Source organism: Podarcis cretensis, assembly GCF_951804945.1.
Source record: "Podarcis cretensis genome assembly, chromosome: 5".
In the NCBI taxonomy this organism is placed as follows: domain Eukaryota; kingdom Metazoa; phylum Chordata; class Lepidosauria; order Squamata; family Lacertidae; genus Podarcis; species Podarcis cretensis.
The window spans coordinates 39,957,771-39,984,787 of NC_137174.1; the positions used below are offsets into that span (position 1 = coordinate 39,957,771).

At 43.4% G+C, this 27,017-nt stretch overlaps 1 protein-coding gene across 2 annotated transcripts in view; it reads right to left on the bottom strand.

Annotated features, from left to right (window-relative positions):
* Positions 1-18,242, bottom strand: part of LOC307217346 (gamma-aminobutyric acid receptor subunit pi-like) — a 44,093-nt gene extending 25,851 nt beyond the window's left edge. The window contains exons 1-3 of one of the 2 annotated variants that reach the window (XM_079978455.1): positions 18,088-18,242; positions 6,217-6,306; positions 2,707-2,810 (exon numbers count right to left, since the gene is read on the bottom strand). In XM_079978455.1, coding sequence (XP_079834581.1) covers positions 2,707-2,810; positions 6,217-6,272 — 160 coding nt within the window. In that variant the 5' untranslated portion in view covers positions 6,273-6,306; positions 18,088-18,242. Of the gene's footprint in view, positions 1-2,706; positions 2,811-6,216; positions 6,307-18,081 lie in introns of both variants that reach the window. The other variant, XM_079978456.1, reaches the window with a different exon arrangement.
* Between the last annotated feature and the right edge of the window lie 8,775 nt (positions 18,243-27,017).

The window sequence follows — 27,017 nt, forward strand, 5'->3', positions numbered from 1 at the left end:
ATTCATCAGAAGATTTACTTATCCGTCCGTCACTCCCAGTCAGAGATCCATTAATCAGCAGCCTTATCTCGAGCTTTACTTGATGTATATGCTTCAGCTTCCTTTCCAATCGTGTATTTCCAATTATAATTCCGAGCTGAAGCAACCAGCACGTGCTAATTGGAATCGGTGTCAGGAAGAGCTGACTTCACCGAGGGCTCGTGCCAAGTGTTCGGCACCCCCATCTCTCGGATCAGGGGGTGCATTGTGAACACCGCTGGCAAGACAGGGTCCCCCACATCCTGGGGGGGAAGGGAAGGCTGCATACTTCCCATAGCAGCCCCTTAATTACCTCGTATGGGTCAGAGAGATGTTATTGTCGGCCATCTTCCAACGCGCCACCTGGTGGCCCCCCATTGTGTGTATAACTAGTTCTGCACATATTGCCCCTTACTTGATTGGACTTGGGAGCCTCAGAATACATCTCCAGAAACTTGACTGTATCTTATCTAAATTACTATTATATGCTTGTATCCATATTGGGATCCCAAAAAGTATCTGGGATGACACTTTAGCTTGAAAAATTTGAATAGTAGCTGGTATAAATTGGTTACCTTTCTGAAAATAAAAGCAAGCTACCAACCTGAGTACCAGAACCAGAGTCTTGAGGCACCTTAAATGCACAATAACGGTTGTAAGTCTTCAAGACTCTTTGTTGTTTCTGATTGATAAAATGATTTAATGTGTTGTAATAAAATAACCAGATAACATATGTGAGATTTATTCCTCTAATGGTAAACTGGTAAAATTTGACCAAATTGTAAAAAAGATTGATCCCAAGATCCTTGAGCTTACCTACTGCATCATTAAGGGAAGTTTTTGAAATTATTCTTGCCTCTCTCCAGTAGATGGCAATAGAAAACTATTCCCTTTTTCCATCTTTGGAAGGCCAGAGGGCTAAACCAATAAAGGTTAAATATCCTACGATAGATGTGAATGCTTTATTTTGTAATGAATACTGGATTAATATGTATAAACTGGAAATTATTACTTTTATTCAATCTAATGAATAAAACAGTTTTGCAATGAAATATCATTTGATGAGAGACAAGGATGCATAGAATGCATTGAAGCTCAACTAGAAATTTAACATGCTTTACCAGGCAAGAGGCAGAAGTAACCACACTAAGGTTACTTCCAATGCAAAGTGAAGATTATGTTTAAATGCCCCAGAATTCTGTTTTATGCCATTACACATCATCAACTTCTTCCAATATCTCAATAAAATATTAGGCAATGGTGGGGTAGGATGTTTAGAACTGAGCATTCAAATGTAGTCATCTGCTTCTGCAACCAGTGGCGTAGCGTGGGGGGTGCAGGGGGAGCCGGCCGCACCGGGTGCAACATCTGGGGGTTAGAGTTAGGGGGCGCAAATCCAAGGGTTAGGGGGTGCAAATTACTTGCCTTGCCCCGGGTGCTGACAACCCACGCTACGCCACTGTCTGCAACCCACACTTTTAACTTCCTGTTTTAAAAACTGAAGGTGAAGAGCCAACAGTTTCACATCCAAATTTCCCATGAAACCAGGGATTCTGCTGTAGATTCTGCTTTGGCAGCAAAGCCAGCCAAATCTTGAAATTCAACATACCCTGAGATGCAACCTGTTCAGCCTGTGGTGCGTTTTGTTGTTCCATATTTCATTCTTTGTGTTCAAAGCATCTGTCTCCCAGGGCAACAGGGGGGAGGCAAATCAGCACTAAAACATCTGTCTCTACTTTAGTCTAATTCATTTCACAATTATTTAAAAGGAGGGGTTTAACATGGAGCCCAGTGCATCCCTCAGATCTGCAGCAGTTATAAATGATGTTCAGCAACACACATTAAAATAAACATACCATTCTAAATTACTAACTGGGTAGATGGTATAAAACTGTATTACTCCCCAGCATCTAATATACCTATATTAAATTTGATCATCATTTATAATTATGCATAATGCATAATTTGGAGCATATAGCAAGGATTTTGTTGTTGTTTGAAGCTGTTGCTGCACAGCTGAAAAAGCAAACGGGATACTTTCTCTTCAGTCTTTTTATAGTTTAAATATACACAGAGAAGTGGGTTCTTTTTCAGCAAACAGGAAAAAAACCAACCTCTGTTTCTTCAGCATTTCCAACTATTATTTTTACTAGGCACTCTGGTAGCACTTGAAAGTGCACAAGGAGCCAGTGGTGTTCCCTAGAGATCTAAATTATGAAACATGTCACTGTTATGACAGGGCTGTAGAGGTCATAAGTTAACACCAAAACAGTCTATATAGTACGGACGATAGCAGACAACACATTTCCCTTCAAGCACATGACTGGATTCCTTCTGATATCTGGATCTTCTTAGTTAGCGAATGTGTTCTTTGCACCACAGGCTCCTCAATTCCTTCTGCACTTTGCTTTTGGGCCATTATAAATAAGAATCTTGACTATACAGGCCGGTCTGTCACTTCTGTTAGATATGGCAGATCATAGTTCGGTATCACAGGGACAGAGCTAACCCTTCAGGTTCCTTCTAAACCCTGCAGCTCAGGAGATAGAACAACCTTTTAAAATGACACGATGCTGCCAAAGATACAGGACTGAAAAGGCTTTAATTGTGGTTTCATTTCTCATTTTTCAGTTGTTGTCTAACTCTCAGAAGTGCCTATTCCCATCAAAACTTTTTTTTCCTACTTACTGTCAAAAAACGGTCGCAGATACTTGTTATATCCTTTCATTATTTTCTGTATGGTTGGAGGAAGAATTTCACCCTTTTCTTCAGCTGGAGAAACTTGTGTTAATCTAACCAGGAAAAAGAACAGGGAGTTTATTCTCGGGCTATTGTCACAGACAAAACGCTGTGCCAAATTTCTAACACAGAAGTTGTGTTGCTTTTCCATCTCATAAGGTCTACATGTAACAAGAGCATTTCCCAAAATGCCAGACTTGATAAAGCTTTAATCCCCCCAAGGAGCAGAATCTGCCAGTTTTATATCTGGCCCAAATTTGGTACAACTGCCCTGATAGCTGAATGAATTTCTAAAGTGTTCAGTGTTTGCTTACCATTTCTGCAAGATACATAATAGTAGGTAGGCTTTTTCCCATCTGATAAAATGAAGTTTATTTTTATATACCATGAAATCTGCTTAGTCAAATTTCCCCAAGGGATAAAATACATCAGAAAATATTTTTGCATGCCAGAACTGTTCTCTACACCCCAACCTGCACCCCAACCTGGTCAATGGCCAGCAATGATTAGAGAGTATGCCAAAATGTCAGAAGAGCACCAAGCTAATCTACAGTTTCCATTTCCAGAACAACAATGAATTTTGTCCTGGTACAGACAAGTTACTATAGTGATCAGGTATGAGCTGTGGCAGAACTAGGCCTCATACACTCCTTAGTTCAGAGTTGCCCAAACTTGGGTCTCCAGCTGTTTTTGGACTACAATTCCCATCATCCCTGACCACTGATCCTGCTAGCTAGGGATGATGGCAGACCCAATCTTGGGAAACCCTGCCTTTCTGTATAATAGGAAGAGAATGAAAGGTTCTACTTGCACTTAGAACAAACCAGTATCTATATTACATTCAAACCCAGATATCTGCGGTTTGTTCTGACTATATTTAGTTAAAGCAAATGATATCCAAAAGTTATCTCTAAGAGCCCTGATGTTTATTTCAATGACATAGTATCCATGTGTATATTGGGGGAATAACCCATATGCATGTGAACCTGTATGTGTACTGATGATTATCACATATATATCAAAATCTAAATTATGATACAGGAAGTGCAAATATACCTCTGTGTCCTCTTTCCACTGAATTTAGGCAGGCCAGTGGATCCAATTGGTTCTCATGCAATAAAGACATCACCTTTGCAACCTGGTGCACAAATAATATGAAACTTAATCCCATAATCCACTTGATCTGCTGGTCTGTCTATTGAGTGAGCCCCCTGAAAAACCCACCCCCACAGTTGCCTGTGCAGGGATGATGTTCCCTATCACAACATACAAATCAGATGCAATTATTGTTGACAGGTATCTGAGGATAAAAATTCAAATGTGATAAAATCCTGCATAGTTTATGATAGCAGACGGCTGGGGAGCAATACCTTGAAACACAATCCTGCCCTTCACTCACAAAGAAACTTAACATGCGTGCACCATCCCCTGCCATGGAACGCATGACTGAACAGATTTGATTGTTTCCAAATTAGGTAGTAAAATTCTTTAGTCAGGAACCACTTTTCTTTGCATGTTTCTATAGTGACTAGCATAGTATATTCAAGCAAAGGCGCACTTAGCTGAAGTCAAAGAGAACAGGAAATCTGCAGTCATTAACATTAGATGCGTAGAGTTTAGTTATAAAGGACAGGAACAGAATGATACCAAAGGCAACCAGTGTGGATCAGTTGCCAAGACTGAAAGTACTCATCTCCCCATAGCCGTCTATATCCTCTTCTCTTCAGGGCTTTCCCCAAGCAATCAGAGACTGTGCCTGCATGAAGCCTGCCACTGCTCTGCCCATTTCAGCCATCTTCTGGAGATGGGGGGGAGGGCAGCTTGTCGCAGCAGGAAGAGGAGACACCTGTGACTTTTCACCAGCCTAACTCATCTCTGTCTCTTGGCCTCTCTCCTCTCCAGCCTCTGATTCTGGACTCCCCTCTGCCACAGACTCTCCCAGCTCACTAAGCCCTGTTACTTCTTCAGCTTCTGACACCTCCTCTTCTACGTCTTCTCCCTCTGACCACTCATCGTTGTCCCACCACCACTCCCTGGGCTCTGAGTCTTTTCCCCTGGGGTTTCCCTAGCTGGTTCTCCCCACCACTCCTCTGTGTCCAACCAGTCCATGACAGCAGCAGTGATGCTTGCCATATGGAAACCAGGTGTGCAATGCAACCCCACCTTCACTGCTCCACCAAACACTACTGGGCATAATAAGAGCCCCACTGAACTAGAACAAAGCTTCACCTAGTCTGTTTCCCACAGTGGCCAACCAGATGTCTATGGGAATCCCACAAACGGGACGTGACAATTAACAGCTTTCTCCGTAGTCCCTCCCTAACAACTGGTTGTTGTTGTTGTTTAGTCATTTAGTCGTGCCCGACTCTTCGTGACCCCATGGACCAGAGCACGCCAGGCACTCCTGTCTTCCACTGCCTCCCGCAGTTTGGTCAAACTCATTTTAGTAGCATTGAGAACACTGTCCAACCATCTCATCCTGTCATCCCCTTCTCCTTGTGCCCTCCATCTTTCCCAACAACTAGTAAAGGTAAAGGGACCCCTGACCATTAGGTCCAGTCGTGGCCGACTCTGGGGTTGCGGCGCTCATCTCGCTTTATTGGCCGAGGGACCCAGCGTACAGCTTCCAGGTCATGTGGCCAGCATGACTAAGCCGCTTCTGGTGAACCAAAGCAGCGTATAGCCACCATGACTAATAACTAGCATTGGCACAGTCCATGATGGGTAGACACAAAAACTACTGTCCCTCTGTTAATGGAGACATCAGCTGTGCAAAAGAAGGAATCACTTATTAGTTTGACTAGTGAAAATACAGTAGACGCTCGGGTTGGGAATGTGATCCATGCAGGATGCATGTTCACAATCCACAGTGACGCATCTGCGCATGCGCGGGTTGCGATTCGGCACTTCTGCACATGCGCAAAGCGTGATTTAGCGCTTCTGCGCATGCGCTGCCGCCCAAACGCGGAAGTAACCCGTTCTGGTACTTCCGGGTTTTGGCGGGTCCATAACCCGAAAAAACCGCAACCTGAAGCATCTGTAACCTGAGGTCTGATTGTAATGGGATTTCCTGACCACCTTTCCCTCCTTATTCTATTAGTGAATAATACAGTTGCAAGGTGGAAACCTGGGGAAGCACCTCCCCTCTCTCTCTTGGAAAGCCCCAAGGGAGGATCCTGACACGGCTTTTCTTTCTTTGCTTCCCATCCTCCACATCTGCCTGGAGTGGGTGAAAATGAGGATCTTGATGGGAGGGGCAGGTGGGTAATGGGGGTCAAAGGAGGACCAAGAGAATCTGAGGGGGCGGGCCTGATCAAAGAAGCTGTAGAGATAGGCAGATCCTTGCAAGCTCTTCACCTCCCAAGTTTCATGGTCTTGAAATGCCCCAATAACCTTTTGCTCCCACCCCAAATGATTCTGCATGCACAGAGGAAGAATGCAACAAACGCCGTCTCTTACCTGCATAATATCATTAGGGAAAGGGCTTTGAAACCCCAGCTCAAGGTGTACATCATTGGAGCTGGCTCCCCAAAAAAATCTTTTTCTTTCCTAAAAGCAAATGAAGCAAAAGCCTTACTCACCGAGCACTGTGAAGAACACAGAGAGTCTTAACAGGTTACATGAGGTTACCAAGGGTGACTTTAAAAAAGAAAAGAAAAAAGGGATCACTGGGGAAATTGTAGATAGTAACATTACTTAATCCTGACAGAATTCAGAGGGGATTATCTTAATCCAATTTTGCAGGTTTGTGTTTTACACTTCGGTCCTAAACGGAAGCAATTCCCTTTTATTTAAGTTGAACTTTAAAGCAGGGGTGGGAAACAGCTGGAATGTGGGCCATATGTGGCCCTCCCCACCTGAAATGCATTATCCCCTCCTTGCTCTCTCCCTTCACTGCAATTAGGCTTGAAAAAAGTTTTCTACTGGAGTCACAGCTTTCCCTCTCTCTCTCTCTTTCTCGCTCCATCAATAGTAGTGAGAATGGCTGCTGTTTTGTCTAACCCATAGGTAGGCAAACTAAGGCCCGTGGGCTGGATCCGGCCCAATCACCTTTTAAATCCTGCCCATGGACGGTCTGGGAATCAGCTTGTTTTTACATGAGTAGAATGTGTGCTTTTATTTAAAATCCACCTTTGGGTTATTTGTGGGGCAAATGAATTTGTTCTTCCCCCCCAAAAAAAATAGTCTGGCCCCCCACAGGTTCTGCGGGACAGTGGACCCAGCCCCCTGCTGAAAAGGTTTGCTGACCCCTGCACTCTAACCGCCCTAACACTCTTGTAGTTGGGAGACTCAAGGCTGATTCTGTGTTGTCCCTTAATGAAATCTCCTCAGGGCAATTTTAAAAAAAAACACACCCAAAAACCTGAAACACCATCTTTTCATATGATAAGCAATAAAATATAACACAGAATAGTCCAATAGCACCTGGAGTGTCAGATTCCTTCCCTGACCTAGTCCAACATCCCCCCCCCCCTTGGTTAGTTAGGCAACAGACCTCTCATTTGTCCACAATGTCTGTTTTGCAGGTATATGCTGCCTCAGTACATGAAGCTTTAATTTCCCTATCCTAAATAATGCCTTCCAATAGATCTATGCTTCATAAATTTGTCTAATTCCCTTTTGGAGCCACGGAAGCTACTTGACCAACATCTATAGCTCTACCTTCTTTCTTTAAATAATAATAATAAAAAAAAACGCTAGTGTGACCTTGATTAACTTGCAGTCCTCCAGATAAGGACTTGATTTTACTGACAATTGCCTTTTTCATGGAAGACCAACAATTTCACCCTCAGGTGTAAGAAGTCCCTGTTCTAGCAACTTTTACATTTTTGCCTTATTAGCTAGCCGAAGAACATTGTCTATTTGACAAGGAGCTAATCCTATGCGTTTTTAGTCAGAAGTAAGCTGTGTTCGGTTTAATGGGGCTTACTCTGAAGAAAACATGCATGGAATAGCAAATTTAGATCTTCACAAACTCTTCCCAAGGGAGGGGGCAGATATGGGGACCCGTGGAAACACAATATGAAGCATTTATTTACCTTCTCTCCCTAATCCTTCATCAATACTCCTTGAACACCTTTGTTGCCTAACAGTAACCACTTCTCTTAATAAACTAGAGTTCCCAGGATTCTCTGGGGGAAGTTCACTTTAAATGTATGATGTGTGTGCATCCCTAGTCCAACTGATCAGCTGCCATAATTTTCTGTGTGCTCGCTGGCAACCTAGGCCCTGTCCCCACTCTGAGCTATGAAATAATTACCCTGAGGGAGGAGTTGTCCTGGTGTTCTCCAGCTCCTGTCAGCTTTCTACAAGTTTATTTTATTCAGAACAATTTATAAATGCTTCATCTTTGGGGGGGGGGGGAGGCATTCACACACATACCCCATACGATTCCCCAGAAAGGCACAGAATGTTATGATGTGTGGTCACTTCCTGAGACCATTTAATTTATTTATTTATTTTAAATTTACCTCATGGACATGGTAAAGTTCAAGCAACCAAAAGTGTTAAAAGGAAAAGCACCAGAATATCAGAGCAAGATTTTTCAAGGAAGTAACAACTTTTGTGAATAGTGTTGTTGAATAGAGATGAACAAAACAGCCTACTTCCATCCCATTTCAGCTTCTCTTTCATGCAAAAACGGATCCATGCCGTCTTATTTTCACGTAGGTTTTATTTTTGATTCTAAAAATCCACAGTTCTCCCCCAAAAAATAAAAAAGCAGGTGATTATGAGGTGTTTGGAGCACTGCCTCCATTTCCTCTACACAGAGGCGGATTTAGGTACCATGACCGGTTTGGCTTCCCTAGACCCCAGATCCACAGAGGGCACCACAACAATGTTGTAGAGCGGAGTGCAAGAGGTGGAGGGCACCGAATTTAAGCATCGCACAAGGTGCTGCTGAAATTTGAGAGCCCAAAGTCTGCCACAGCTCTACAGCAAGCTTGGGAAATCTGTAGCCCTGATGGACTGGGGGCCCATCATCCCCGACTAGCATAGCTAATGTAAGGATGTTGGGAGCAACATCTTAATTGGGGTGAGGTATCTCCAGCCTGTGTGCTAGTCTTGGTCTGCTAGGGGGTCCAGTTTGGCCCATGAGGCCAATTCCCAGCAAACCACACCCACCTGCCTATCACCCGGCATCACTCAGTGGCATCGGCTGATGGGCAGGGGGCGGAGTCCCATTCAGCCAGTTCAGCAGAATTACAGACCCCTATCTGAATTATCTACTTACCAGTCAATTAAGATCACAGATAGGGCTTGGAGTGTCTAGCACAGGGGTAGCCAACATGGAGCAGTCTAGATGCAGTGGACTATAACTCCTATCAGCCCCAGCCGGCATAGCTAATAGCCAGGGGAGATGGGAGTTGTAGTCCAATAACCTCTGGAGGGCGGCAGCATGTGGGTTATCTCTGCTGTAGCAAAACTAAGAGCATTTATTTGAAGAGATGGGAGATAAACCCAGGAGGCTAATGCTACGGGACTTCCAGGTCCAGCTGCCGGATTCACTCTTTGAAGATAACCAATTGATGAGAGCAAGCCAGGGGTCATGTCTGCTTTGAGCTGTAGTTTTCCTGCCTTCATTTGGCTGACAAGTTTGCTCCTGGCATGCCACTCAGCCAACTTCTAATTTCCAACAGCATTTGAGATCTTGCCTATCAAAAGCACAGCACAGGAAGACAGCTGAGACATAAATGGGGGGGGGGGAGAAGACGGAGCAGTTCTGTTTAGATGGAGGCCCAGCTTGTATAATTCCTTGTTATGTCCAGAGAGCGCTTGCAATCCTTAAGCATCTCCTCTGGGATAGAATGGTATCCCTTGTGACCTGCGCGCTTGACCACAAGGATCTAGGCTAGAGCTTGGTGAATGTCTGATGAATTCAAAATACTGGATGGTCCTTTAGAAAGGAATGTCTGTCCTCAGCAACAGTTACTGTGCTATTTCCAGAGAACAAAAATATTCATGCTTCCCTCTGAAGAAATATGAAGTTATTGGACTTAAATGGATGCTTCTGCCTGCAGTTCAACACAGCATAGAATGGAAGTGTGTGTGTGTAACATGGATGGCACAAGGCTTTTTTAATCCTGAGGCAAGGATGGAACCCATTCACACAAAGGTTTGATGGCTCCTTCACATACAGAAGGAACCATCAAACCTTTGTTACAGGTGTTTGTAAATCATGCGTAGTTAACACAGCAATCTAAGCTACAGGAAGCCACTATAATTTATGCTGGGCTAAATTATGTAATTTATCCCTATTCCAAACTCTGTTCAGGAGTGGGGCTAGCCTGGCAGAGGGGAAACAAGGCTTTGTAACTTCCCTTGGGTTGCTAGGTCACAAGCTATCGCTGAATGGAGTTTGGAATAGAGGTAAGTTTCCCTCTGTCCCATCCTGGTGTCACCACTCCTCTGGAACACCACATTTTGGGGACTTATGCTGGCCTTGGCTCGGCCACCTTTGCCTCAGCTGCCTGAGCCCTGGCTTAGCTGGGATGGAGGACTTGCGCCAACAGAGCCCCATCTACACTGGAGATCCACTTATTCAAAACTCTGGTCAGTGTGAGGGTTCATGGGATTTGATTACTTCCTAAGCCTTCAAAAGCTAGCATATATTACTAGAGCACCAGGCACTATGTTTTACTACTACTTGTAATATTACTACTTAAAATGAACAGACCTGGACCCTGCAATCATCACCTGAGGCCCTCCATGTGCCTCCTCCATGAGAGATCCAGAGGGTGACAACAGAAGAATGAGCATTTTCTGTGGTGACTCCTCATTTGCAGAATGCTCTCCCCCAGTAAGGCTCACCTGGCACCTTCATTACATATCTTCGGCACCTGGGGAAAAACATTCCTCTTCCCCCAGTCCTCTAGCTAATTAAATAATCTATGGCTTTTTAAACTGGGGTGAGGGGTATTGTCTTTGTTTGTTACTATGTTACATTTTTTGTGCTTTTATACTGTAAACCACCCTGTGATCCTTGGATGAAGGGTGGTATAGTAATAAATAAATAAATAAATAAATAAATAAATAAATAAATAATAAATGGTTTTTGTTGCATTTTTAAATCGGGTTTTAAGCACACTCCAGTGCTCTATTGTAACATTACCTAGAAGCTGGGTCCTAGAGAGATAATAATCCTATGACATTTCAGAAAACCATCCAAACAATACAAAGCAAATCATGCACTTTTTTGGTCCAGCCAGGGAAAGCACAGTCTGGTGGAATCCATTGTGGTCTATTTATTAGGGATACATCTCTATCAATTCTTAACTTGGTTTTCCTCTTATTTCCTTGATAATGCATGCCTTCTCAGAAGCAAGTCCAATAGAGGTCAATGGAGCTTACTCCTAGGTACCGTATTTTTCACTCCATAAGACGCACCTGACCATAGGACGCACCTTTGTTTTTAGAGGAGGAAAGCAAGAAAAAAAATATTCTGAACGAAACAGTGTATGTATGATTTTTGTGGTTCATGCTGTGGCCACAGACATGTGATTTGATGGTGAGTTTGGGGTAGCCCAATGCAAAAATCCCGAGAATCCATGTGGATCCGTGCTTTGTAACCACGTTTTTGTGCCATTGCGGCCCCACGCAACAGTGGGTGTGTGATGTTTTTGGTGCAGGCTGTAGCCATGGTAATGCTATGTGATCTGATGGTGAATTTGGGGTGACCCAATGTAAAAATCCTGAGGATCCATGGGCTTTTACCTCCCCCCTCCCAGGCAGCCTCCTTTATCACTAGTGTCCCTTATCTCCCTCCCCGATTGCTTACCGATCAGCTGCTTCCTTTCAGCACTCCCTTCTCTCGTTTGCATTAGTGTCTTTTCCTTAGCTGGAGCATTTTTTTGCTCCTCCTTTTCTTCTAATTTCTCTCCTTATTGTTTTAGTCTTCCTGTCTCCTCTCCTTGCAAGTTCGTTCTTTACCGCCCCCCTCACAGGCAACCTTCTTTATTGCTAGAGTCCCTTATCTTGTTCCCGATCACTTGCTGATCAGTGGCTTTGTTTTAACACCCACTTCCCTCTTTCAAAAAAAAAAGAGCATGATCTGCTTTTCGCCCCTGGGCAATTCAGCTCCAGGGACCACGCATTCGCTCCATAAGACGCACAGACATTTCCCCTTACTTTTTAGGGAGAAAAAAGTGTGTCTTATGGAGTGAAAAATACAGTATTTGGGTGTGGGTTGCCTTAATTTTGCAGTCAGTGGGCCATCTTTTTTTTATTTTTTGCAATGAAGACTATTTCCTATAGGCATCCGGTCTGCCACTGTGAAAACAGGATGCTGGCTTGACCCAGCAAGAAGGAGCGAAGTGGGTGTGAATTGCTTGTCTACTGTAAACCATGGTTTGTGGTTTACTGTGTCATGCAAATGCAGCCACTATGTTGGCATTTTCCACTTAGGAAGATTATATTGCTTTCAAACACCTACACTATTTATGTTAACATCTGACTGTAGCTGATGGAAGAGAAAATGGAGAGGTATTTGTAAGGTGGATTAGCATTTTGGGCAATAGGTTTTAGCTTCACACTGCAAACCCTAATGAAGCAATTAAAAAAAAAGCAGCCTCACGTTCAGCTTGCATCTATTAATAAAATCTTACATTCTCAATCAAAGAGTAATTTTAAGGAAACCTTGTGTATGTTTGTATATTGTATATTGTAATATTGACTCATACTGATATGTGCTAGAAGCCAGATGAAGGCTTGGCTAAACTGTGTCATAAATGTGTCTCCAAAACAGATGTTTCACAGCCTAAAGGAGAATATGAGGAGCTGTTGTTGAGAGACATAACTTGCCCAAGGCCTGCCAGTGTGTTTTCATGGGTGAGGTACAATTTGAGCGGAAACCTCCCCGATGAAAGTCTCAAAAGCCGACATTCTGTCTATCCGCTAGCACACACCAGCTGATCGGGCAACACAGCAATGATGCATTTTCGTTTACAACCTTGTTGATTGGAATATTTTAAGCCCTCATGGTTTGCATTATGACAGCTTCACATCTTTACATCAATATCAACAGCAACTTCATTCTCCAAATGCCAGTAGGCAAAATGGCATCATCCCCACACAAGAGGGTTTGGGGAGAAATCCCAAGGTTTGCAGAAAAAAAATCTTTAAGGGGTGGGGCTTAAGAAAGGAGCTTAAAGAAAAGAGTTTGAAAAAGGAGGCAACAATGATGCATTTAATGAGAAATTGAGCTTTCTTCCTCAATATCAGAATGACGCATCATATCCATACCATGATAGAATACATGGTATAGTGCACTCCTATTCTGTCCTGAGATGGATCTGGTGGATTGACTGCGTATTATTTTGAGAAAGCTTGAAGTAGAGACATATAGAATTAGTTGCTTTACTGCTGGTAGTAATCTAACCATTATTTAGTTCTATGGTCCCCAGTGTGGCACATCTGGGCACTACAGTGCCCATTAATACCTGATTTGGGGCCCAGCCAAGGTCCCCCTGACCTTCCCAAATATTTGAATTTATTTTTAAATTGATATTTTGGTGGTTTTGGGCAGGGAGGAGTTGGTTGGAAAGATTTGTGTGTTAGTGGAAGGAGTGTTACCTGATTTTTTTTTCCTGTGCTTTTTCTGGTGGAGAGAGTTGCAGGTGTTTTTTCTGGTTTGTGGGGAGTTCGGAGTTCTGAGCACTGCCAGTTTTTCTGCTATAAAATGGGCATTCTGTGTTGCCTACAACAGTCTCTTCATTATACCAATGTGTCCCTGGGCACAAAAAGACTCGGGACATCTGCTTTAGATCACATTCTTTATATAGCCAGCATGCTGCTGCATGTTGTTTGCAGTTATTTTACTTTAGGGAAGTTTTTAATAACTGATGTTTTGATGTATTTTTAGTCTTTTGTTGAAAGCCGCCCAGAGTGGCTGGGGAAACCCAGCCAGATGGGCAGGGTATAAATTATTATTATTATTAATTTAGTCTATTGCAAAATCACAAATGGCTGTTTTTTCTATATATTATTTATGTACATGGTTCTTCCAGGTATTTTATTTATATGGATCATATATCAATGTGTAAATTGTTACTTTGTATCCCTACTTGTCTTGATTTTTTTAAAAAAAGTTCTAAGCAGATCAAAGGTGCAGGACCTTGATGACCCTGTCACTCTGAAAGGGGCTTGTACGTGTATTCACCTCCTCCCTATAGTCGGGAACCGTGCATGATCAACACAGCACAAACTAAGCCTCCTGGTGTATATTTTGCTCAAGGCGGCTTAGTTTGGTCAGAATCAAGTATATATTTCCAGAGTTAACTCTAAATATATTACGTCTGGTAAATAGCTGCTAGAGGGCCGTGAAAATTTGTGTCCAGGCTTTCTAGATTCATCTAGAAAGTCCTTCACGACCTAGGACCCTTGTACCTACGGGACCGCCTCTCCCGGTATGCCCCACGGAGAGCCTCAAGGTCCATAAATAGCAACACCCTAGTGGTCCCGGGCCCTAAGGAAGTTAGATTAGCTTCAACCAGAGCCAGGGCCTTTTCAACTCTGGCTCCGGCCTGGGGGAATGCTCTGCCTCATGAGACCAGGGCACTGCAGGATCTGATTTCTTTCCGCAGGCCTGTAAGACAGAGTTGTTCTACCTGGCCTTTGGCTTGGAGCCAATTTGATTCCCTCCCCCTCTTTCTTTTTTCTTTTTCCTTTCTCCTCCTGTGATGAGGCTGCATTTTAATATTTTAATATTTTAATTGTATTTTAATCTTGTTTTTAAGTTGTATTCATTCAACTTGTTTTTATTATTGCTTGTTAGCTGCCCTGAGCCCGGCCTTGGCTGAGGAGGGCGGGGTATAAATAAAAATTATTATTATTATTATTGTTGTTGTTGTTGTTGTTGTTGTTATTATTATTATTATCTACTGATATACTATCTGAAACCAAAGGAGCACATTGGTTGCCAGATGTGTGTTGGGGTTTTTTTCCATTTCTCCTACCCTACTACATAAACTTTCCATTCACATACATAAACTTTCCATCCCCCACACTGCTCATTCATAAAGATCCATTCACACACACCCATACATCCACAGTGGGTGGAAAGCAGGGCAAGTCCAGTCCAGCCAAACACAGCCCACAGTGCATGGATATGGAACCGCACTTCCTTGCAATCTCTCTCTCTCTCTCTCTCTCTCTCACACACACACACACACACACACATACACACACACGCACGCACACACACACTGTTCAGCTGATCTATGAGAAACAGCTGAGAAGCAAGGACTATGGGGTGAGGCAGGGGGGTCTAGGGAGAAGAGGCTGGTAACAGAATGGGAAGGTCTTGGTAGGCTGCATCTGGTTTGCAAGCTGGTGGTTGTGCCTATCACCTAAGGAAGCTGGCACTCAGATCTGTCACTGTCTCTGAGGCTAGACTACCTCACAGCACCATCTAAAGCAGCCTTTCTCAACCTGTGGGTCCCCACATGTTGTTGAACTACAGCTCCCACCACCTCTAGCTAGCAAGGCCAGAGCTCAGAGATGATGGGAGTTGTAGTCCAACAACATCTGGGGACCCACAGGTTGAGAACCACTGGTCTGGAGTATAGCATGGGATAACCTTGTGTATGCTACCCTGAGTTTTTTGAAAGAAGAGTGAGACACAAGTTTATGAAAAGAATACCACCACCACCAATGCAAATAATTTTTGGAAGGGACACTATCCGGTCTCAACGCTGCTGTGGCAACTCATCACTAAGGTAGATAACAAACAAGCAGGGTTGGGGAAAGCATTTCAAAGTTGTGTTGCCACCACAGAAAAGTCCCTAGTCACCATTCACTAAATCTTGGGTAGCAGGTTGTGTTGAATCAGACACCAACTTCCGCTGCTGATCTCAGCTGATAATCATATTATCTGGGTGCATAATTACCCAGTTCCTGAGCTACATGGGCTCTTAATGGTTAAAATCAGCACTTTGAATTGTGCCAAGGAACAGACAGGAAGCCAGGGGGTGCTGATGGCAAGACTGGCAAGATGTGTCCTGAGCAGCCAGCCTTTGTGAGGAGTCCAGTTGCTATGTTCTCAACCAATGAGGGTTAGAATCATAGAATTGTAGACTTGGAAGGGACCACGAGGGTCATCTAGTCCTTCGATGCAGGAATCTTTTTGCCCATCGGGGGCTCAAACCCATGACCCTGAGATTAAGAGCCTCACACTCTACCAAAGGCAATTCAGTGCTTTGACCCAACCCATGATGAGCAGAAGCAAAATGAGTTATAGAAAATAAACAAATTAAAGCCCTATCTGGGCATTCAAAAACAAACACAATGATCACGTGTGGGAGGAGAGTAGGCTCAGGTTTCCAGCCAGTGGGGAAAGCCTATTTGAGCCCCAATGTAAACAAGCTCTCAATTTGTTGGCAGTCTCAGGGAGGGGCCAGAACAGAGCACAACAAGAGTGGGGGAGCCAGTGAGGGTCCTCCCCCTGCCTCACACAATTATCAGTGATTGTTTTTGAACACCTAAAAAAGGTTACAGGTGCACTTTTTTATTTAGATGAAGTATTTAGACCGAAGAGTTTAGTGGCTACTTTGGCATAGATTTGTTTTATTATATTATTTGCACGCAGAGTATCCTCTGCCTTGTCTCTGTACTGCTTTTCTGCACCATCCTATATGCTGCTTTGAGGCCTGGTTGGAAACACAGCATTACTGCATGCAGATCATTTCTTTGGGGCGAGGGACTAATGTAGTCAATGTGGCAGAGGACAGTGTCTCCAATCCCCCTTTTAAGCTATGTGATTCTACTTTCTCTATGCAGCACAAGCGACTGCCATTTACAGTGGTACCTCGGGTTACATACACTTCAGGTTACAGACTCCGCTAACCCAGAAATAGTACCTTGGGTTAAGAACTTTGCTTCAGGATAAGAACAGAAATTGTGCTCCGGCGGCGTGGCAGCAGCAGGAGGCCCCATTAGCTAAAGTGGTGCTTCAGGTTAAGAACAGTTTCAGGTTAAAAACGGACCTCCGGAACGAATTAAGTACGTAACCAGAGGTACCACTGTATTATCAACAAGGACACTTTATGTACATTGGAATAAAAAGGAAGAACTGGAAGACACATGCTGCAGCATCCAAAAGTAAACAAAAGCTTGAAGGCTTCTCAAGGTGGCAATCAAGGTGTGCACATTGAAGTGAGCCACCTGAAGTCAGTGGGGCTTACTTCTCAGTAAGCATGCATACACTTTTGTTGTAAGACATAACTTTTAAATATTAGAAAGGGTTCTACATGCCTGGCCAACATGAGCAACTGTTTCCATCAAAGCCACAATAACTACTCTAGCAGAAAAAAACATAAAAACAAAAATGAATGTTTCACCAGCTTCAGAACTCCATTTAAACTATGTTGTATTTGTGTAACAAAACTCCTACATTGTATCTTCTTTCTTAAAAAAAAAGTAAATGTATCTATTCATTTAGGTTAGGTTTCTCTCCCCTGGAGTATTTTAAAGTAATACTGTATAACAATGCTGTGAATGTTAGCTTTTGGGTGGGTAAGTCACAGTTCATCCAACATCAGCGACAAAACTCCTGCTGCAGATTTCAAACTTTGCCGAAATTGTAATGATAAAGCTACAACAAAACTGCAATAATTCTAACTGTAGTATAATGCTCATAATGTCTACATACATTAACAGTATTTTTTTAAAAAATTTAAAGATCTCTAGAAACATTGACACCACTTTCCCCCTCTTTCAAGGTACCTAAAATCTTTTTTTAAAGGCAATTAATGTACCTTCATAGTCAGATTTCATAATTTTATATCTTTGGCATATTCTTTAGATCTACTGTCATGCCGCTAATTTCTACCTGCATTTATGTTTTAAAAAGCAACTGGGCATTTCTGGAAGAAGAATTCATTCTTACACCATTTTCCAAAGAAACGTCACGACTGCTTCATGTTGTTTTTATATTTTTTAAAAAGCACATTCCCTAAATTGGCTGTTTTATTCTTCTGGAAATATAACCCCCATCACAAAACTGCAACGTGGTAATTACAAACTTACTACGGATGGAGCTCTGCCCGCACTTAATTGAAAGTAAGGCTACAATTCCTACCCACTGAAATCAGTGGGGCTCAATGCACGGATCAGGTTGCGATCCTATTTCATAACCCGCTTCTTTCCCTTCCCCACCAAAGAGAGGGAGCCCACAGCAAACATGCAAACAATTCCAAACTCTGGAAGCGTTCAGAAAGTATTTTTAGGTTGCATTTAGGCTGCACTTACTGGGGACAAAATGGCATAGTGGGGCAAGTAACCCAATAATCAGCCAAGATAAGATGAGAAGAGTTGAGGGGGAGACACACTCACCTACAGAAGGGACGCCCTGGGCATCTTGGCGCTGTTGCCGCAAGGACAGCCAGGACAATCCCAGCCCGCGAGAATCCGGCTCCAGGTGCTTCGCTTTCGACTTTCCGACGGAGCGGCGCCAGCTCCGCGCGCGGGGATCTGCCTCTGGCCAGCGCCTCGTGTCGCTGTGCGCGCAGCGAGCGAGCGGAGATGGCGGAAGGGGCGGGCAAGGGGCGGCACCGCGCCGTCCAGGCAGGAGGACGGACACCGCGCCGTCCATCTGCTCTGTCCGTCCCACCTCGCCGCTGGGAAGCAGCAGCAGCAGCAGCGCCACAAGCTCTTGGGAACTGACGGAGGACAGAGGCGCAGAGACTTGGGGGGTCGGGGTGCTCCGACGGCCAAGCGGCGAACGCGCACGGGCGCACGACGTGGAGTTCGCTAGTGGTTCTCCGTGCTACAGTCCCCCTCTCTTTTCTTAGAGGATCAGGCCGGGGGCGGTTCCCTCAGTGTGGAGGCGTCGCCCCCTTGCAGTCCTTGTCCTTTGGTCTCCCCCCTGAACGCCCGGAAGGAGCCCCATGGAGCCCTGCGAGTAAAAGAAGGGGCAAAGCGTTGGTATCGTAGTAGCGCACCCTACAGAATCAAATAAAAGGGTGGACGTTTCCCGCAATTGCCCCTGTACCATGGAGTACCCTTTTCTCTGCCAGACCTGAAGCAGCGACCATCAGAGCTCTTGTAAAGACATATTTGTACGCACTGTCCCACAATACCGTACCATTTAAAACCCCTATGAACTCCCTGAATCCTTGCTTTTTTATACGCTGCTAGTTTTATGCTGTGTTTAGTTTTAAATGTATTGTTTGTTGCTTTTACGTTGCACACCGCTTAGATATTTGAAGCATTTTAGGCGGTTTATAAATGTTTTAAAATAAACAAACCGCAGTAGGGATCTATGGGAGCAATCAAACAATGATTTGCGGAGTGTCTGAAGGGACCCCCCCCCCCAAAAAAAAGAACAAACCCTCCACAATTTGGGTGCCTGTATTCCAAGGGTAGGGAGCAGGGTTTAGGTCGGATGTGGATCCCTCTGCTGGACGAAAATGCTTGTAAGGAGAGAACCCTGCTGAGACCCTGGTAGCTGTCCATGTATGTTGGGTGCTGATCGCTGCCCTATTCAGCATGCCAGTTACTCCCGTATGCAGATCTCTAGAGGTAGCAACTCCCATTGGTTCCTCCTTCCCTTTAATAGTTCTCCAGAACAGATTTCATTCACTGCTTTTTTACATTATTCTTTTTGTACCAATTGTGGTACCTTCAAGATGTTTTTGCTGGTCTCCCAAATTCTGTCTTCCCTCACCATTAGCCTTTCTGGTTAGGACTACTGTAAGGCTCAATTCACATGGCAGTTTATTTCATTTCCCCAGTGTTTCACTGTTAACTTCTGTATTATATTTGAGCTCTCACATGGTGCAAAAGCCACTTTTGAAAAACTAGTGCGAGTTTAGGGCTCGTTTCCATGTTAATTGGTTCTAGAAATAATACATTTGCAACCCTACCAACTCAGAAAATCACAAAAGTGAAAAAAATTAGGGAGCTATGTTGGCATACAGTTCTTTCCTGCCATTTTTGTGGATGGTTTGCGAGGAAACAGAAGCTCACACATGCAGAAAGTGTGGAGGATTAGTGACGTTGTCCAGTGATCTCCATTGTGGTGCCATGCCACTGGTTTGAACGGCATCAGTGAAAGAGCCACTGCAACAGGTACTGTGAAAGTAGTGTTAGAAAATGTGGCAGACATGCTAGCATTATAATCCAGGAAAGTAATGCAGTATTCAGCATGTACCCTAATAAAAGTCCAAGAACACCTGGAGTGACAGGTTCTGTACCCTTGTTGTACGTGGTGTTAGGTTTCACTTCCTAAAACTGCTTTCCCAACCTGGTGCCCTCCAGATGTTTTAGACTACAACTCCCACCATCCTGACCATTGATTGTGTCTGCTGAGGCTCATGGGAACTGTAGTCCTAAACATCTGGAAGGCACCAGGTTGGGGAAGGCTGGCCTAAAGCCTTGTTGTTGTTGCTGCTGCTGCTGCATCTGTGAACAGAAGAAATTTAAGAACTGTAAAATCCCACACGTGCTGCAGCTGATCCGATTATAAACAGAATGAAACATTGTATGCTCTATCTGTGCAGGGAAGAGCTTGTTCTTGTAGCACAGACTCTTTTCCTCTCTCTCTAAGTTCATGTCATTCATCAAGGAAAAAGACAGCTGTGACACCCCCTGGTTGGGAGGGGGGAGAAAGCCCTCCAGTGATATTGAGCTTGTCCCAGCTACCAGCAAAATAGAGCAAAGCTGTGTGCCATGTAATTTTACAAAAGTAGCATTAAAAAAAATGCATTACCAACTAGCATCCCCTCCCTGACCCACTTGCAGTCCTGGGTGGATTAACTTGTTTATCGATGGATTATCTATGATTCTGTGTTTGCCTCTTTTTTCTCTTGGAACCTCACAAAGGTTGGTTGCAGGAGAGGAGAAAGGCTCAACAGCATTGAAATATGGCTTCCTTTAGCCCTCTGGGGTGGTCTATGGGGGTGGGGGGGTGCTTCACCTGTTCTTTTGACTCCCTAATCCATCTATGTATCACAAATACATAGGGCAGGAGAGAGAGAGAGAGAGAATTCGAAAGAGTGTATTGGTGGAGCCATTCTGATACTGGTGTTTACTGGTTCATTCCTAGACAACTCCTAGCAGTGATGCAGGCATGAGGGTGGGGTGGGGAATCAAACAATATACTTTCTCCGGTGGGTCAGATTGCTGCTCACAACTATGGCATAGCCTGCCTCATATAACCAACATGCTCAAGTCTAATTAATACATGAAGGGGTTAAGACCATGAAGTAAGCTGTACTGCCAGGCTCACCTCACCTTGAGAGGAACTAAGTAAATCAAGCCTTTGTTCACCTTCAAGTCTACCAGAGGACTGCAATGCACGAGGAGGTCTGAACTGGTTGCTGAAGCTCAGACCACATGGCTCTTATAAGCCACTCTTGAGTTTTTATACCAATTATTTGCTAACTTTCACCACCGTAACTAACCCAGCACTGAAGGGATATGCTGTTTTTAGACTTCTGAAGAAGAAGAAAAGCACTGGTATAGCTTCATTTTAAGTTATGGCAGATTGTAAGGGAAATGAAAAGTCTGGTTCCTGAAGGCTCTAGTACTTAACAAGATTTATATTCCAATATGATTGTTCATCCTTGAACTACGCTCTTTTTCTTATATGTAGCGCAGTCTATATTATTAGTTGCTTTTGGAGAATGATTACAATATTCAGTAGCCTGAAAGCTACATCCTTCAGTTACAATCTGTAGGATACTTAACCAGAAATATTATTAAAATAGACAATAAAAATGTCTGAAATAGTCACCTTCTTGAATAGTTTCCTGAGGAATGAGAACATACGAGATGTTGGGAGGTTGCTACCTGAATTCCACTTCCCTTGGAATTGAACCATACAGAATCTTATGATGTATATTTTGCCCTAGAAGGTTTGGTCAGAATCGAGTATACACTTCCAGAGTTAATGTTAAATACATTGTTTCTGGTAAATGAGCCACAATAGCTGCCAGAGGGCCATAGAAATTTGTGTCCCGGGCTTTTTAGACTCATCACCATGGGTTTGACCAAACTGCAGGAGCCAATGGAAGACAGGAGTGCCTGGCGTGCTCTGGTCCATGGGGTCACGAAGAGTCGGACATGACTAAATGATTAAACAAAAACAACCCATATACTATCTGAAACCAAAGGGGTGCTTTGGTTGCCAGGTGCGGAATATATTGGCATTGTCTTCAGCTCTCCTATCCCACTATTAATAGTCTGACTATAAGGCAACTTTCTTTGTTCCTATTGATTAGCAAATTTCAGACAGTCACAAAGGGCAGAATGTGTGCAGATATAATTTGGCCATCAGATCATATACCTTATTCTGATGATGGCATATTATTTATACCCCACCCATCTGGCTGGGTTTCCCCAGCCACTCTGAGTGGCTTCCAACAATTAAAAACAGAATAAAACATCAAACATTAAAAGCTTCCCTAAACAGGGCTGTCTTCAGATGTCTTCTAAAAGTCAGATAGTTATTTTCTTGACATCTGATGGGAGGGCATTCCACAGGGTGGGTGCCACTACCGAGAAGGCCCTCTGCCTGGTTCCCTGTAACCTCACTTCTCACAGTGAGGGAACTGCCAAAAGGCCCTTGGCGCTGGACCTCTGTGTCTGGGCTGAGCGATGGGGGTGGAGACATTCCTTCAGGTATACTGGGCCAAGGCTGTTTAGGGCTTTAAAGGTCAGCACCAACACTTTGAATTGTGCTCAGAAACATACTGGGAGCTGATGTAGGTCTTTCAGAACCGGTGTTATATGGTCTCAGTGGCTACTCCCAGTCACCAGTCTAGCTGCCTCATTCTGGATTAGTTGTAGTTTCTGGGTCACCTTCAAAGGTAGCCCCACGTAGAGTGTGTTGCAGTAGTCCAAGGGGCTTCACATTTTCATTTGGCTTCATTTAAAATACACCATTAATCTGAAATCTTATTTAATATCCTTCCAGAAAAAGAATCAAGGGTATAAAGATAAAAGATAGTCAGACTGATTAACCTTGAATAAAAAAATAATCCTCCAAACACAAGGCATCTAGAGGATTGGATATAGATACAGCCAGCTTCCAAAGTCCCCAGTAAAAGCTAATGCAAATCAATGTCTTCAGTGGTCTTCAATGCCATGCTGATTTATAGTCACATAATAACTGATGAAATAAAATGTATTATCCTCAGTGTCTGTCTGAATGAAATATGTAAGGAATTCTCACTCACTGGGTGAACAATGCCACAGAGTAATTATCTGTCAGTTGCAACTTGAGGAGTGAAGAATTCTTAATTGTGGTTGTAATTCTGAACCCAGTTAGTCATATTTCATTTCTACTGAAATCAAGGCACTTACTCACATAAAACACTAGGTGCAGCGTTTCACTAAGAATCCCTCCAGGTGTCTTTTTTTTTGTGCATTTGACTTGTGGTCATGAATCAGAATTTCAACACTTTTTGTACCTGCAAAAACTTTGGAGTGGACATAATTCTTTGTTTCCAATCTGCACGTGTCCCATAGCTTTCGGCTGAAATCCTGTAACTTTTATATAAACATGGGGCAGTGGTAGTAACTTGTCCTGCTTTTGTTGTGCTATAGAGTGCTCCTCCAGGTGGCATTGATACACTAACATTGAGGAAACGTAGCAGAACAACTAATAAAGTGGAATGGTATGTGGACAGTCAAGTATAAATCCACTCCTGGTGCACAATGATTGAGTCAATTACATGTTGCAGAAATTATCTGCAAAAAAATAAAATAAATCACCAGTCTGGAAAGGCCTCTAACTGAACTTCTTAAAAACAATTCCAGAACTGGGAAAGATCTTGACATCAAAGACTTGTTGAAAGAGGAAGGTCTTCAATAGGTGCTGAAGAGGCGACAGCATAAAGACCCAATTCCTACATTGTGTGGGAACTTAATTCTTGGTCATAAATTAAAAACAAAGCAGACTTTTTCTCCCCAGCATTCATTAAAAATAAAGGCACTGCACTCATCTCTCTTCCTCACACTGTTAGAACATTTTATTTGCACTTGTAGCTATATACTGTAGAATAAAGACCTTGCTATGCATATACTATAAGGTTTTCTATAGGATTTTCTATACATGCCCCCTCAGATATATAAACCCTATTGTCATGGGATTTACTCTCAGGTAAGTGTGTATGGGATTGCATCCCTGCTGGCTTGTTTTCATAAACCTCCCACTTCTTTCGCTTTGGGTAGAAATATAGTCCTGAGTTATGTTTCACTTTAGGAATGGACCATTTATTGTTGAGACCAGGAGTGTTGCAAAAGCAAAGAGCTCTCTTGCTGAAGGCTACAAATTTCAAAGGGAGAACTCTGAAGAGAGATGAATGCCGCCAGCCTGAGCAGAAAATATTTATCTTGCTGATTTTGAAGTATGTGTACAAACGGTAATATGACTACTGAGGAGAAAGAAAGTAATTGCAACTTTGTTCTAGTGCCTTGAGCTTCTGAAAATAAATCAAGCAAACACATACTGCCTGAAAAGAGCCTTAAAAACATAAGAAGAGTCCTGCTGCAACAGACGAAAGGCCCATCTAGTCCAAACTTCTGTTCTCATAGTGGCCAAATCGATGCCTATAGGGAGCCCAAAGGCCAGGCCTGAGGCCTATAACACTCTGTGTTTCCCCAGCAACCAGTATTCAGAGGAACACTAGCACTGATATTGGAGGTAATATAGCTGTCATGACAGCAAGCCCTTGATAGCTTTATTCTCTATTAATTTGTCACTGGTTAACTAATTAATTAATGTTAGGAATACCCTGAAAAGATAAAAAAACTAATAATTGGAGACAACAAAGATCAAAAGTTACGGATGCAGTGGGGAAAGGCTGCTAAGTTAAAATGGACATACACAGACCATGCGGCAAGAGATGACTCAGGCTGATGAAATAAATGACCACCCACGTGATGCATGGATGATCGAAACCTAACAAGAGGGCTTATAACAACAGAGAATGCTGGAGAGAACCTGAGGCAGTGGTGGACTTTGGGCTCTCAAATTTCAGTGGCACCCTGTGCAATGCTAAAATATGACTCCACCCCACCTGTTGTGCTCCGTTCTATAGCATTGTTGTGGTGCCCCCTGCAACACGATGGCCAGTACCGCTGAACCGGTCTTGCAACCCTAAACCCGCCTCTGCTTGAAGACGCATGTGTCCAAAGATGGATGTCAGATGCTGAAGAAGAAGTTGTTGAAGTTGAAGTTGACAAACAAGCAACTGGCACTTTTAAAGCCATCCAAGCTGGTGGTAATCACTGCATCTTGTGGTATGTGCTGTGTGCCTTATATAGTGCATGGGAAGAGCAGCTTGAAACACATTGCTAGTACAGTGTCTCTACTAGCCACATATATAGGATTCTGGATGCAATCTAAAGGCCCCAGAGTACTGCAAATGCTTCAAAGTGCCCAGAAAATTACAAGTGTTTTATTTATTTTTAACCAGAAAAGTTAACATTTTATGTCTATAATGCCTGTCAATTAAAAGCACAGTAGCTGCCAAGATGCAATTGCTAAAATCTTGCCCTGCCAACATTCCTGTGGTGGCCAAGAGCTATAAATATATAATTAGGGTGCTTTCATAGATGTTTGCTTGAACAATTTCTGTTACGCAAGCAAAGATTAGGTCCAAACTGACAGTCCTTAATTTTTAAAAATATGCCTGTAGAGCTGGATGTATTGGCAATGTTCTGTGTACCTTACACTACGTAGAATGAAAATCCTTATGAAAATCAACCAATATTTTAGGGCAAATTTATTCCAATAAACACACTTTTTATTGTGCAGTCTTAACTAATGTACAGATTTTGCAAGCAATGCCTTTTTCTATGGCATTTTCACTAATATATTCATTTTCATGCACATTTCCCCTAATGTATGCATGTTTGTAAACACTGGTTGGTAGAAGCAGGGGCCGACCTTGGTAACATGTGGTCCTGTGTGAGGCTATTTGATGCCCTCCCAGCACTGGCTCAAGCCTGGTAAACAAAGTGCTGGGCTTTGGGAAGGAGGCGTGAGGCTCTGGCAGGGTTCTAGAGCCATCCCACCGCCTTCCCAAAGCTGGGCAAGCACTTACTGGGCTTTGGGAAGGAGACAGAAGGACTCCAAGAGCCTGTCAGAGCCCTCGTGCCTCCCTTGTTTTTCTTTCTCATGGGTCCTTCCTGAAGTTAGGCAAATGTTTATTGGGCTTTGAGAAGGCACCCTCCTCAGCTATGTGCTCTGTGCGACTGCACTGCTTGCCCTGCCCTAAATCTGCCTCTGGTAGAAGAACTCCTCCAGTTTTGTGTCAGTGGACAGAGGCCGAATGGGTTTAGTATTTCAGTTTGGATGAGGTAGGCTGGACAGGAATAGTTTCACTGGCTTTAGCATAGACAAGGAAGAGGAAGGAGGGCAAAGTATCATGTGGGCTGACTGTAACAGGCTGTAACAAAGAGGCAGAGCATGGCTGATTTCTCTGTTCTTAGACTCAAACTTGTTATGCCTCTGCGAGAAGCAAGTGACTCTCTTGGAATATACTGTGTAGTATATATATGCAAATAAACCATATATCATACAGACACTACAGTCTCTGCTGTGCCTCATTGTCCGAAGGAAACACAGGTATAGTGCGCCTGCAACCCCTGAAATCTCATACCACTTGTGAATAATGAGGTGGTGTGTTCCTTGGTGAAGTCAAACTATTGGAGAGTTACAGTATCAGATATGGCTGTATAAACCAATACAGGAAAGACATGTTGCAGCTGGGGCAGAGGAAGGTGTCCAGTTGTGCTGCTGCAGATGCACATGATATTTCTTCTTTCTGCACTCCTTCCAGCGGTTATTTCTCCTCTGGTCCCTGTTAGGGATACACAACCTGACTTTCTGTCTCCAGGCACTGCCTTCGTCTGCAAGGGATTCCCACATGACATGGTTAATGTTGCCACCTTCTTGTCATGTTTGCAGACATCTTTGTAATGCAGAGTTGGTCTGCCGACAGGCCTGGTATATGAAGCCAGTTCCCCATAGAGCACATCCTTTTTATACAAAAACAAATCTAGAGGCGTCAGCTAGGGAGGCATTTACTAGCAAGAGCCTGCTCAATGGTCTGTATCGATGCTGCAACTAAATAAGACTCTTATTTGGTTATATATAACTGTGTGTTAGCGGGGAGGGAAACTTAAGCTGAAATGAAGTCATTACATTTAATTACGTTTACTATAAAATAGTCCCCGCTCAGCCCGGAAACCTCTATCTTTGCAGATAACAGGCATCAAGTTTAGAAGGCCTGTAAAACAGGACAGAATAG